The following is a 13134-nucleotide window of genomic DNA, read 5'->3' on the forward strand; positions in this document are numbered from 1 at the left end:
ATTTGAGTACTCGTACTCGAATGTTTTTAGCTAACCGACCTTTTTCGAGTACTCGTGTTTTTTCAAGTACTTGAACTGTTCTAATTGCGCTGTAGAATCATTTTGTTTTAATACTTATATTTTTGAAGGGTGTATTAATGACTTGAATCTCAAGGTCTCTTTGGTGATAACAATGAATACACAATTCGAGAATCTATTTTAAATGATCGTGTGCTTATCGATAGAAAAATCAAAACTGTAAGTTTTTTTAGTTTATTTTTTTGAAGTGATATGGAAAAAATATAACATAAAAATAACTTTAGACATTAAAAAATACTCAAATATGCTTATCGCAATCACGAACATTCTTCAAAATGCGTATACACTTCTCGAACAATCCATACGTGGCAAATAATTTCCAAATTGTCTGGGTGTCACTTCGGTTCAATCTGTATTCCCTTTCCTCGAATCATTCGACAATTATCAGAGCTCCAGAATCTAGTCTCAATTTAAAAATATGCCTGCTTTTAAATGGCGTGATCTCAATCTCGTAGCGAAGTCACTCTTAGTTGGGATAACGAAGTTAAATACATGAACAATACTTTTTATATCGTGGAAATAAATCGTGAAACTACAAAATTTAACGACGCACACGTACACGTTCACGAGAAGCGAATATCTATATAATCGTATCATTGTTATTTAGTCCGCAGTCACTAATATTTTGTTGACCAAGTAAATTGAAAGAATTCATCTGGGGCAAAAAAATTTAATTTCAATATATTTATTCAAAAAATTTTGTTGTTTACAAAGTTATCATGGATCTCAAGATTATTCTTACACTTTTAGGAATTTTGACTTCCCACATACAGTAATTATAAAATCAATATTTTTTCTATTAAATAAAAAATCGAATAACTTTTATCATCATCAGTGCAGTCCCAAATCGTATGAAATTACTCATCGATACTGATGCAGGTAGCGATGATGCAGTAGCACTCATGTTAGCTCTTAAAGCTTCTGACATGGTAGATGTGGTAGCCATTACTTGTACTTACGGTAATACTTTAGAGAAAAATGTCGAAGAAAATGTTTTAAAGATTTTGACAGTAGCTGGTAGAAATGATGTGAGTAATGAAAAATAAAAGTTTAGAAAGATAGTTTTTAATGACTAAAAATACTTCAGGTGCCAGTCTATAGTGGGTCAAAAAAACCTCTAAAATCTACTTATCAACCCACAAATTTTTTTGGAAAAGACGGTATGGGTGATATCAAATTCGATAAAAAAATAACTGCTAAAGTCGATCGTTCAATGACAGCTCCAGAAGCCATATCTCATTATGCCAAACTTTATCCAAGTATAACATCGTTTCGAGTTTTATTTATTGATCGTAATTTTATTTAAATTTTTTTTAAACATTTTTTTAAAGAACAACTGAATATTGTGTTGCTCGGACCGCTGACTAATATTGCAAAGGCAGTGCAATTGGATACTCAGCTAGCCGAGAACGTAAAACAATTTTGGAGCATGGGTTCGTGTCCATTAGGCATTGGAGCCCGGGCCCCTGATTTTAATTACGGATTAGATCCTGAAAGTGTACACTTATTTTTCAAAAATATAAAACATGCGCCAATAACTGTTTTCCCAGGATGCACAAGGAGAAAACATAAAATTGATATGGTATGCTTGATAGATTATTTATAGAATTTTATCTTTTTTAAAATAAAACATATTTTAATCAGGGCTGGAGAGCGAATGTGCTCGGTTCAAAAACAAAGTCCGAAGTAATTGATTTCTTGAACAAAGTTGAACGTATACCTCTTAAAACTGGAAATGGTGAGTGGATACCAGACGACGCTCTAGCACTATCTTCTGTGATTTGGCCGCAAAAGATCATAACGGAAAAAAAGAAAGTAGAAATTGTTCCAATTCATGAAGGTATCCATAAAGGATTTGTGATGTTGAAGAAACTATCGAAAAACAAAAATGTTGAATTTGTTGAAAATTACAACCATATGATATTTCTATCGAAATTACTCAAGTATTTGAAATGAGTTTGAAATTCATTACAGTTAATGCTCAATTAAACGACTCAGAACTCATGTAAGAAAATTATAAATAGATAAATATGATGAATTGTCAAAAATCGTTTAAAAATCACTTTTTACAGAGAAAATTTTTAAATTTTTTTTATCCAAGCTCACTTTTATCATACACTCGAAACGTCTGAACATTTTTAATTTCAAATCGCACATCGATCTACGACATGGCGTTTTAAATTTAAGCGAAAAGTTGAGTACTTGACTCAGACTCAAAAATGAGCTCGACTCCATCGAGATTAACTAATTTAACTTCTTGCTTACCCGTATTCGAAATTGTGGCGAATTCAATTATGCAGCAATACGATCCGTATGATTTGACAAATAGTTGCTATTTACCTGGGAAAATGACATGTTTATGTCTGAAAAAGGGCTCTCGAATACGTCGTATACTCGAAGCTGCAGCATAATCCACGTACCGAAGCTAGCTTTCTCATCGCGAGAGAAACTACGCGCAACAATAGATTTAATAAGTTTCACATTCCATTCGCGTTCGTGCGGCACATGCGGAAAGCAGTGTATTCTGCATATGCACGCCCGACACATATAGCCTCACCAAACGTCTGAATGGCTCTTAATAGCTGATTTAGGCTGACTACACGTGCGCGCTTGCATACACAATAGATTTCACAGATATACTATATATGCTCCAACAACGAGTCGACGTTATGCCGTGAGAGCTCGACTGCACGAGTGCAATAGCAGCAGTAGCAGCAGCGATTGTTCACAGACCCTCGGTATAAAGCATCAAAAATACTTGCCGACGCGGATATTCATTAGGACTACGCGTATAGTAGTAATAGCAGCAGTGGTAGGGTTAAATTTTGATTAGCTAACTATTCCATTATTTGGGAATATTTCGTCGGGAAAGCCATCCGACTCCTCGATGCGGCTTGTCGGGCGGGGGTTAGGGAACAACTTGGAAGCCTCGTGCTTATAGCTGAGCTAAACAATGTCTGGCGTAGCTATGTATATAGGCTCTAGACTCGCGTTGTTCCACTCTCCGCTGCACAGCTTTGTATACTGGGACGGCCAGTGCGTTACATGTCTCGCTGCCGCCATAATACAGCCGGCGTCGTATCCGCTGCACAGACGCATACACGGCATCTCTTTCCGTCAGTCGCTGCTAGCTGTAGTTGCTGCTACTCCGCGCGCATATCCGACCGACCAGATTTTCATCTTATCTGCATATGAAACGACCTGTCCGTCCGTCGAGCCACGAGCGGCATCGCACGAGCCCCTTATCGAGCCGCGGCCTGGACGTGTGCGATACGCCGCGTGCATCAGAGATTCTCGCACGCGGAGAGCTGCAAAAATTATTCTTCCCGTCGTATTTTCCCATTCTGCGAAACGCGCTTGAATTTACCTCGTTGCTTCTTCGACACAATACACCGACGATATAGTTCGAACTAACGCGCGTGAAAATTCATCCCAAGCCAGGAACAAGGGAGGCCTTTACACGAGAGTACGTTTTAGCTTCAGGGTGCACTCGCGTTACGTCGGATCGACTCGTGCATACATTGAAAAATTCTGGCTGACACTCGAGCTCGTCTGCGCGATTTATACTTGTAAATCAAAAGACACGCTATAGGAGCTTCACGAAACTCCATGCTATTGCATTAACGCACGGAATATTGATATGTGGGTGATGCACGCGGCAAAACGTGAGTCACGCGCGTCTATCGCTCGCTCAAGTCGAGCTTACCACCGTATTTGAAAACATTTTCATGTATTTGCTGTATAAATATAAAAATGTCGAGCGGTGAAAATTGCCAGGCTTCAAATCTTTCGCTCGCGTTTATCGCCGCGCACGCACGCACGTGCGCGCATTGCAGCGCTGCTCTTTTTGGCCTAGTTCGAGGCAGTACAGCGTGCGTATGTCAATCCCACTGTCAGTAGTACACTCCCGGGTTTCTGCACAGTTTTGCAGCGCACATATATATATAATACTTCTCGATGCTGCTGCTTTTTATCTCTAGCTCTCTCTTTCTCTCATTTTTTTATTTTCAAGCCCGCAAGTTTCACGCTGCTCCGCGCGTTTTAAATTAAATTTGCCTCGGTTGCTCACGCGCGTGCTTTCGCTCTCTCTCTCTCTCTCTCTCTCTCTCTCTCTCTCTCTCTCTCTCTCTCTCTCTCTCTCTCTCTCCTCGGTTATTACCGCACGCGCACTCTCTTGTAAATGTACGTTACCGGCTGGCTGGCTGGCTGGCTGGCTGGGTATACGCCGCACTCACGCAACTATCTCTCGCTCGCCCTCGACCGCTTGCGAGCTTGCTCTTTCGTGGAAGGGAGAAAAGGGTTTTGGTGGGCTCGCAGCTAGTTTGGTTCATATACTACCCAGTCGTGTGCATGGCTTGGTTACACCTACCTACGGCACAGAGTACATATCCTTTCACTGACGAGAATTACTACACTCGAGAGCTCAATTGCTGCTACTATACACGCGTATGTATGTAAGCATTACATGTACGGCGCCGACTGCGATCCTGTACGTATGTGTGTGCATTGCCACGCGTGTTTCATTCTATTTATATCTGCATGTACAATTAGGCTATAGAACGAGTGGGGAAAGGATTATGGCTCGTGCTCGCGGGAAAACTTCCCTGTTGGCGGCAAATTGCTTTGGGAGCAAAAAGTGTTACTTTCGGATTAGAAACGGACCGAATTAGCTGTTATAGTTGAGAATGAGAAGAAAAGCAGGGTAAAAAGAACGATCGAACAAAAAACGAGCCAGTAGCAGCATCAAAAAAAGTTTCCCATCTCTTTTCCAGTCGAAAACTCGGAACGGACAATTTCGTCCAAAGAATGAACCGTCCCAGTTCGATTATCTCTGGAGGGGGCGAACTCGGTTGCTCGAGCGAAGAATCACTCGGAGCGATTTGATATCAGCGCGTTGCCAAGCCATGAATACAATTAAACGCCACGATTATTAATTCAGCAGCTCGGCAAAAAGCACACGTTTGCCTTTTCATTCCCCTTGGAGCACACGCGTCCTCGTTTCCGAACAAACTAGCGCGACGTAGCTATCCTTGGAAAACAACCCTCTTGTATAGTCTTATAACCAAGTGGGTTTGAAAATAATAAAATGGAAAAAAGAGCTAGTGTATTATTATAAGCTTGCGGATCGGGACGTACGTAGCAGGATGTACTTGGTGTGCGAGCACTAGAAAAAGCTCGGGGCTTGCTTATTCAAGCGCGAGGACGGCTGCTGCTGCTGCTTCGTCGAGAATGTAAGCGCGATCACGCGCGTGCACATTAGCATAAGACCAAGAAGAGAGTGGAAGAGAGCTTGCCAGCGCACATACACACACACACCTACATACGTACACACGACCGTCGCTCGAAATTAGCACTTCCGCATTTATTTACCCCTCTCGAGCCACGGCTAGAGAGTCTCGAAGAGCTGCCGAGACGTTGCCATACGTGCTTCAAGCTGGATTTGCTTCAAACCACACGAGTATAACAGCAGCAGAGGCAGCTATATCGCGGTATATGTACCGGCTTATACATACACACGTACATGGCGCGATTCTCGATTCAACTGCGCGAAAAAGGGTTAAAAACAAAGTGCACCACGACGTAGTTTTCGACGAGCTTTTTCACTTTTTTAACGTTTCGACGGCAGGAAGTGGGGGTGGATGAGGCGAAAGGCTTTCTTTTATTGCCCTTTGAGGGACGATAAAGAGGAAGAGAAAGAGGCACAGAGAGCGAGTGTTTGCGCGCGACGATTGCTATTGTTTTAGTTGTCCTGTATATAGTGAACTACCGCTGCTTCTCACTGCATATAGCTATCACTGTAGCATGTTGGCTTTTACTATATATACGCGAACCATCAGCTGCCTTTTTCGAGCTTTTTTCGATGGGTTACGCGCACTAGATACAGTCCTGTGCGCCAACATACACTCGACGAAAGAAACTCAGAGAGAATAAATGCATGCGGGGCAAACGAGTGAGAAGCTGCGGGTCGTATGTGTGTATACACGTGACGGGGTAAATATTTTTCGTGGGGATCCCCAATCCTGCTTACGATTGTATTTTTCAGCTAACGCCGTGTCGTATTTCTAATTTGACGGAGAAAAAATAATTCCAAGTAGTATACAGCACTGTGCTAATGTTGGGAATCTAGCGCTACATATTTTTAACTACCATGATTTCACGTAGATGTTTCAGCTTTTTTCGTTCATTGTATCAGAAGCTCGCGGCAGATCGTCGCTCGAAAAAAGGAGCTACGGGTTGAATGAACAAAAAAGCGAAGAAAAACATCAAGGAAAAAAAAGTGAAAAAATTGAGCAAACATACGCAACGACATTACTCTAGGCCAAACAATCCAACTTTTGCTCTCCCACTCGTCAAGCCATTCAATTATGGCACTCGGAGAGAGCTCCAAAAAGCTCCGATCCTCCATCTGCGCGAGCTTCCCTTTTGCCGAGCTAGGGCTAGGGCTGTATACATATATATACGTCCAGCCGCAAGGCAAGCACAAGCAAACATTTCATTTCATTCGGTCTTCCTTCCTCTCGCTCTTCTCGTCGCTGCCTCGAGGCAAAACAGTCACTCGCTTTCGTTCTCTCCACGCACCCACCGGAATTTCACGTGATGAAGCTTTGCCCCTTTTCCCTCTCTCTCTCTCTCTCTCTTTCTCTTTCTCTAAGATTATACTCTCTCCGCGACTTTTATGCAGTCACTACAACCACTAGCAAAACTGGCATACCTGCTAATCGTTCTAATGTTATTGTTCGTGGCTTGCTAGGCGAAGTATATAAAGTCTATTGTTTTTCGCGCTTAGTAAAAGTCTAACCAGCTGCTTTCTTCGCATCTTTGAGTTTCTTAAAATGCTGACCAAACTAGTAGAAGAAGCCTTGCTGCGATCCTTGGATGAAGAATTATTCAGGGGAATAACGTTTGTCGGCTTTCTCTGCAGCGCAGTGGGTAAGCTTTCTCTCGCTAATGTCGTATAACTCGGATGAATAAGGCATGCTCAAAAGTTCGCGACTATCAAGAGAGCCGGAGGAGGTTCGTCTCGACCACTGCCGAGATTTTAGAGTGCACTGACCCAGACTTTTTCTATTTTTTTTTTTTTTTTTTTCACTTTTTTTCTGCTTCCTCGACCGACGATATTTTTTCCAGATTACGCTCTCTAAGTGCTATTTTTGAAGGATGTACCACGCGTCGAATTTCGAATGATAATGTCGAGAATCAGCGCGGTTTGAAATTCACGCCTGACGTATATATATGTGTGGGCGTGTATATTTGGTAATCTTCTTACGCGATCGAAGTTCCGAACAAAACATATACAGCGGCCCGGGCAAAATATTCACAACTTCTAAATCCTGTAGTTGCAGCCAAGCTAATCTTTCATCTTTAATTTTGCTGAAAGCTTAACCGTTTTTCATTCTATATCGGAATCCTCTTTACAACTATTAAAACTTTCTCAGGTCGAGGCCGCGCGTTTATATACCTGGGATTCATTCGCGACTCACGAGAGCCACCCGTACTGTTCTCTCCCTCTCGCCTATCTCGATATCTTTGTTTTTCTTCAATCTTATCGGATTTCTATTGATGCCAGCTTCGGCCTCTCCCTGCTCCAAAAACACATACTTTTTAATCTCGCTGTGTCGATTCTATGCGCGAGTCTGTACGAGAGCAAAAGATAATTGCGCGAGGCACAATTTGCCTGCAGCGCAGCCAGCGTTATACGGACGAATTGAAAACGTTCGCGTCATGAAAAGCGAGTGAAAAGCGTCGGGCGCTGTTAAAAATTCATTGGCGCATCAATGCTTTGAGTACATATAATTACGCGAATTCGAATGGAAATGAAATTAACGATCGAAAGATTAAAACTCGCTTTATCCTCGAGCGGCATGCTTCGTCCTGCAGCGTGGCACTGACGCGCGTCAACGCTTGTTTCCCAGCGCGAGATCTTCTTCAATATTTATGTGTAATGCACGTATATTTACACGAGCCGGATGTAAAGTCTTGCGAGCTTTTCAGCATTAAAAATGCAATTTTAATTAGCATTGCGTGTAGCTAGTGGCGCGCACGCACCATACCGACGTGTACGCGCGTAACGCGCAGTGACAGCTCTCGCGGCCCGGCTCGTCAAAGCTAATCCAGTGCGCGAAGCTCGCTCTGGTTTTTTAGCCACGTACACAAGCGCGAAACCTCTGAGTGCCGTGATACATCCATAAAATAGCTCGACGCGCTCGCGCTGAGCAGCACTGCGCACACACATTGTATATTATACATCTATATAGAGCAACGAGGCAGTCTCGAGTTAGTAGCTGGAAGTAGCAGTAATAGCGCAGCCTTTGTGAATTATCGCGAGCGAGTTTCGGCTCGACTAATCCGAGATGCAAAAAGCTCCAGCCGATGCTCGTCTCTCTAGGCTTGGGCATCCGCAAGGCACATAGAAGCGTAGTGGTGCTCCCCTGCTTCCCGCGCCTTCGACCTCCTCCCTCGCTGCCCGAGAGCTCGGCTCGCACGCGCAAAAAGCTCGTAAAATCTGCAGTGAAACAGGCGCGCTTGATCGAATAAATGAAGGATTATAAAGCAGATACTCGGCACGGAGGCCTCGGAAGGTTGGCAAATTAAAAGTCGAAAATCTTTGTCATTATAGCTCCTTTGCGTCATCACGATGTAGTTAAAAAACTGAATAATGATCCAACCATTAAAAAAACTCGCATATGCTACATGTATATCTGCATAGACTTCTGCCCGTAACTCTACGTTTGTTATGTAGAGATGGCGCTATCATACCAATGATTTAAAATAATTTGAGTGTATGTAAAACTGCTAGTTATGAAGGAAAGAAAAAATGTATGACTTTGATAAAAATTCATTGTTGCAGGGTTAGACTCGCTCACTTTACTCACGAACACAAGTCTACGGACTACGCATTTTTACAAAAAAAAAAAAAAAAAACGAATTCGCCTTTGGAATGAACAAAGGTCAGTTGCTGCTTGCTAGATGGGCATATCTGCAATAATTTGTAGTATGGCATGGAGTTGTATGGATTAAGTTCAGTTCGGCAGCAGAATTTCCACCATGTACAATGTATATGGGCTATATCGCGTCAACTGTCCCCCCCTCTTTTTGATTTGATTTTTCATATTTTATTCTGCTTCCCAAGGGTGAATATGAAAAAATTACTGAAACATGATTTTTTATACAAAATTTGATGAGAAATTCGAATTTGATGTCAAAAATCGTATTTATAACCTTCAAATCCCTGAATTACCGAAAATCAGTCTGAGGGTCAAAAATAAACACGTTCGTATCCAGCGATATGGCCAATATTGTAATATGTTCATCGATACATTAAACTGCAACTTCTGATAAATTTTGGTCATCGGCAGACAAACAGACTTCAGTATTGAGCATCTTATGTGTCAATAAAGCATGGTTTTTCTCTAATTTTCCTTCATTCTTGACTCATATTAAGCTATATAATTTAGGGATTTGAAGGTTATGAATATGATTTTTGACATCAAATTTTACATAAAAAATCATGTTTCAATAATTTTTTCATACTCACCCTTGGGAAGCAGAATAAAATATGAAAAATCAAATTACAACTCTGATCCAAGAGGGAGGACAGTTGATGCGATATAGTCCATATATATAGCAAGGCAAAGACCAAACAGAATTCATCCGATGGATAGCTATAAATACGTGAAACTGAAGCTTGCGGCATTGAAGCAGTGCAGACTCTGCACTATAAACAGCATGCGACATAAAAGACCGATTCACACACATGCGCTCCTAGGTTGGTACATGCAGTAGTGCATTGTGTTTGGTTGAGTTGCGCTCTGACGGCAGCAAAGTGTAAGCGTAGTGGTAGTGTGTGCTCGCACACGTCCAACAAGAGCGTGACTGTAGTGTACAGTCTGTGTGTGTACGTGTATGAGCTTGCAGTATGTATGTATAGCTGCTCTCTGTACACTCAAGCTCGGCGCTAATCACACTTAACCCGTTTCTACGTAAGCTCGTCCATGCTGTCTGACTCGCAGATAATATATTATATACGCGTAAGGTGTGCGCGCGCACTGCGCATATGCACGCACCGACTAACTTCGTACGGTGCTGCTGCGCTAGTACGGCTCAATGTGTGCCGCTACATGTAGGTGGAGTACGAAGGCGAGTCGAGGCGTTGTTTAAAAATTCAACTACGCGTCTAGTAATGGCGTCGATGCTATTCTCCGGAGCGGCGTATATGGCAGCTCGCAGAATAAAGCCAAAGAGAAAGACAAAAAACGTAATTAACGCCAACCCGTACATGTATGATGAAAATGTTGTTTTCAGCTTGCGCCGCCGTTGCTGCTGAATGTACACGTAATTATCAATTCAAGACTCACTTGACGCGTCGACGTTCATTTATATACTATACGCTTACGCTGCTCTCTTTCTGTATAGCTTTCGCGCGTATCCTACCCTTTGCGAGACGCCACGCGTAGGCCATGCCGACGTTTATCGCGAACTCGTTCTCGCTCCTGCACGCCCGAGTACAAAATAAATAAGCGCGGGAGAGCGTAAAATTATCTCGAAAACGACGCTACGAAACATACGTTATATCTCGACGTCGCATCCCGGAAACTTTGCGTGCGCGCGAGCATGGCAATTCCTCGTCGCGAGCATGCAAGAAACCCGACGGCCGAGAACCGCGCAGGAGAGAGAAGCTGAAAAACTTTTATGCGCGCGAGGAAAAAGAGGCAAAACGGAGAGAGAAGCTTGTGTTCTGTGGTGGCGGCGAAACAAAGTGAGCACGTGAGTATACCCGCGGGTCCGCAACGAGCGTGCGGGCATTATGTGCGTACACGTACGTGCGAGGGCGACGACAAAATTTATATTAAAAAAGTTTTGCGCCCAATTGCAAGTTCGATTCGTTCGCTTGCTCGCTCGTATTAACCAGAGAGGCATTATATAACCCATGCCGATGGATAAATTCATTTGCCTACGCAATTTCGAGTAAAACTACACGAACGCACGTTTGATCATGATCGACACGATTTCCATCAGCTCCGCGCGACATCGATATGTAGCAGTATAGCTCAACACCTATATATCGTCCCTATCCCCGATACCCAAAATAATATAGTAGCGACATGCTTCACCTTGATAAGTCATCTTAAATAAAAGCAAATGCTTTTCAATTAGGCAATTTCCTTTCATAAAAATGCCTCTTGAACAGCTACACGACTCGTGTATACACTTTATATATAATAATAATGCAGCTCAGTCGCGTCTCAAGTGTCAACGGAACAACACGTACCACAGAGCGCTACTGAATAACAATAGTGGCTTCTCAACATTACCGTTATCGAAAACGCTAAATTCGTTCACCGACAATACAAGCTTCACGAAGGGCTCTTACCCGCTAATTTCAAGCAAAACACCACCAACCATAATGCCTCCAAAAACACAATTAAAAAATCAAACCCAAGTTATTAGTGACAAAACTTCGAACAAGCGGAAAGCTTCTCCTACAAAAGACGCAAATAAACGGACCAAGACGTTAAAGAAGGATAAACTGCACACCAATAAAGGTACCACGAATACCAGCCCTCCAACCGATAAAGACCCAGTGAGCGTGAATAATATAATCATAGCCAACGAGACATCGAAGATCCTTCAGCCCAAGTCCGGCGCCGGCACACCAAATATAGACATGTCAACAACGAATCCGGGCCAAACAGAGGCAGCAGACTCTGACAGTTACGTAACATCTGATAAACAAATCGATTCGCGTATCCCAGCAATAATAACGCTCGGGTACACTACCAAAGACTTGCTGAAGGAACTAAACTCGATCCATAATATAAGTGGCTTTCTCATCAAAAATACGGGTGCTAAAAAATGCAAAATCATTGCCTCGAACAAACCAGATTTCGACACAATAAAAACCCACTTCAAAGAAAATAAAGTAAATTCTTACTCCTTCACGCCATTAACAGAAAAGCCACAATCCATCTTATTAAAAGGACTGAGCTCTGATACTTCCACTGAAGAGATAAAGGCCGCACTAGAGGAAATCACCTCCGATAACATTACGATAACAAAAATAGATGAATTCAATAACAGTAGCAACTGGTCGAAGATCTTCATCGTCCAACTCTCCCCAGACAGTGATCTGCATGAACTCTTAAAAATAAAAAGCCTTCTCCACCAAGTTATCAAATGGGAAAATTTAAGAAAAAAGGCGATTACGCAATGCAAAAACTGTCAACGAGTCGAGCACATCGCTACAAACTGTAACATGCCATATAGATGCGTCAAATGTACTCATGAACACGAGCCTGGTCAGTGCAACATCCCCAAAAACAACACCGACAAAGAAAAGCTACAATGCGTGAACTGCCTGAACTTTGGACATCCGGCGTCATACCTGGGCTGTCCGTATATCCAGGAGCACCTAGCCTTAAAGGTAGCGAACAAGAACAACTTTACCCAAACATCAGCTGCCAAGCCACAAGCTCGTATCTCAAATAATACACCCTCGTACGCGAGCGTCGCAGCCACGAGCAGGGAAGCCTCATCGACTAGCCACGCGGTGGCGTTAGAACAAACAACTTGCATTGACTACACCCAATTTCTGACAAAAGACATGTTTTTGGAATGGAGTAACGACCTGAAATCTACCTTACTAGCACACAACGAGAAATTACAAACAGCAATCTCTACGAACTCGGCAAAAATTGAAGCTATAGCCAACCACCTCAAGATAGAATGGCCGAAGAAATGACGTCATTCACAAGAGCGCAAAATACTCCCTTGAAGATCCAGGCCGTCAATGTCAACTCCATCTACAGCCACGTAAGACGGTACAACTTGCAGCTATTTCTAAATAAACATGCCCCTGATTTATTATGCCTCTCCGAAACACGCCTAAAATCAAGTAACCAGATATGCTTTAATAATTATACCCTGCTCCGCACCGATAGAACTAATGACAATGGCGGCGGCACCGCTATTTTGATCAAAAATAAAATAAAATTTAAACCTATGCCATCGGTATCTACAGAAATTTTAGAAAACACCATAATTAAAATTTTTCCAAAA

The 13134-nt window shown here is 42.5% G+C and overlaps 1 protein-coding gene across 1 annotated transcript; it reads left to right on the top strand.

Moving 5' to 3' along the window:
- Positions 1–797: 797 nt before the first annotated feature.
- On the top strand, positions 798–2063 carry LOC106648707 (probable uridine nucleosidase 2). Its single transcript, XM_023458574.1, has 5 exons — positions 798–850; positions 914–1106; positions 1166–1337; positions 1410–1660; positions 1723–2063. Exons 1-5 carry the CDS (start codon positions 798–800, stop codon positions 2032–2034), a joined length of 981 nt encoding a protein of 326 aa, XP_023314342.1. The 3' UTR covers positions 2035–2063.
- The last annotated feature ends 11071 nt before the right edge of the window (positions 2064–13134 follow it).

This window comes from Trichogramma pretiosum, unplaced genomic scaffold (genome assembly GCF_000599845.2).
Source record: "Trichogramma pretiosum strain Unisexual culture from Peru unplaced genomic scaffold, Tpre_2.0 scaffold33, whole genome shotgun sequence".
NCBI lineage: Eukaryota > Metazoa > Arthropoda > Insecta > Hymenoptera > Trichogrammatidae > Trichogramma > Trichogramma pretiosum.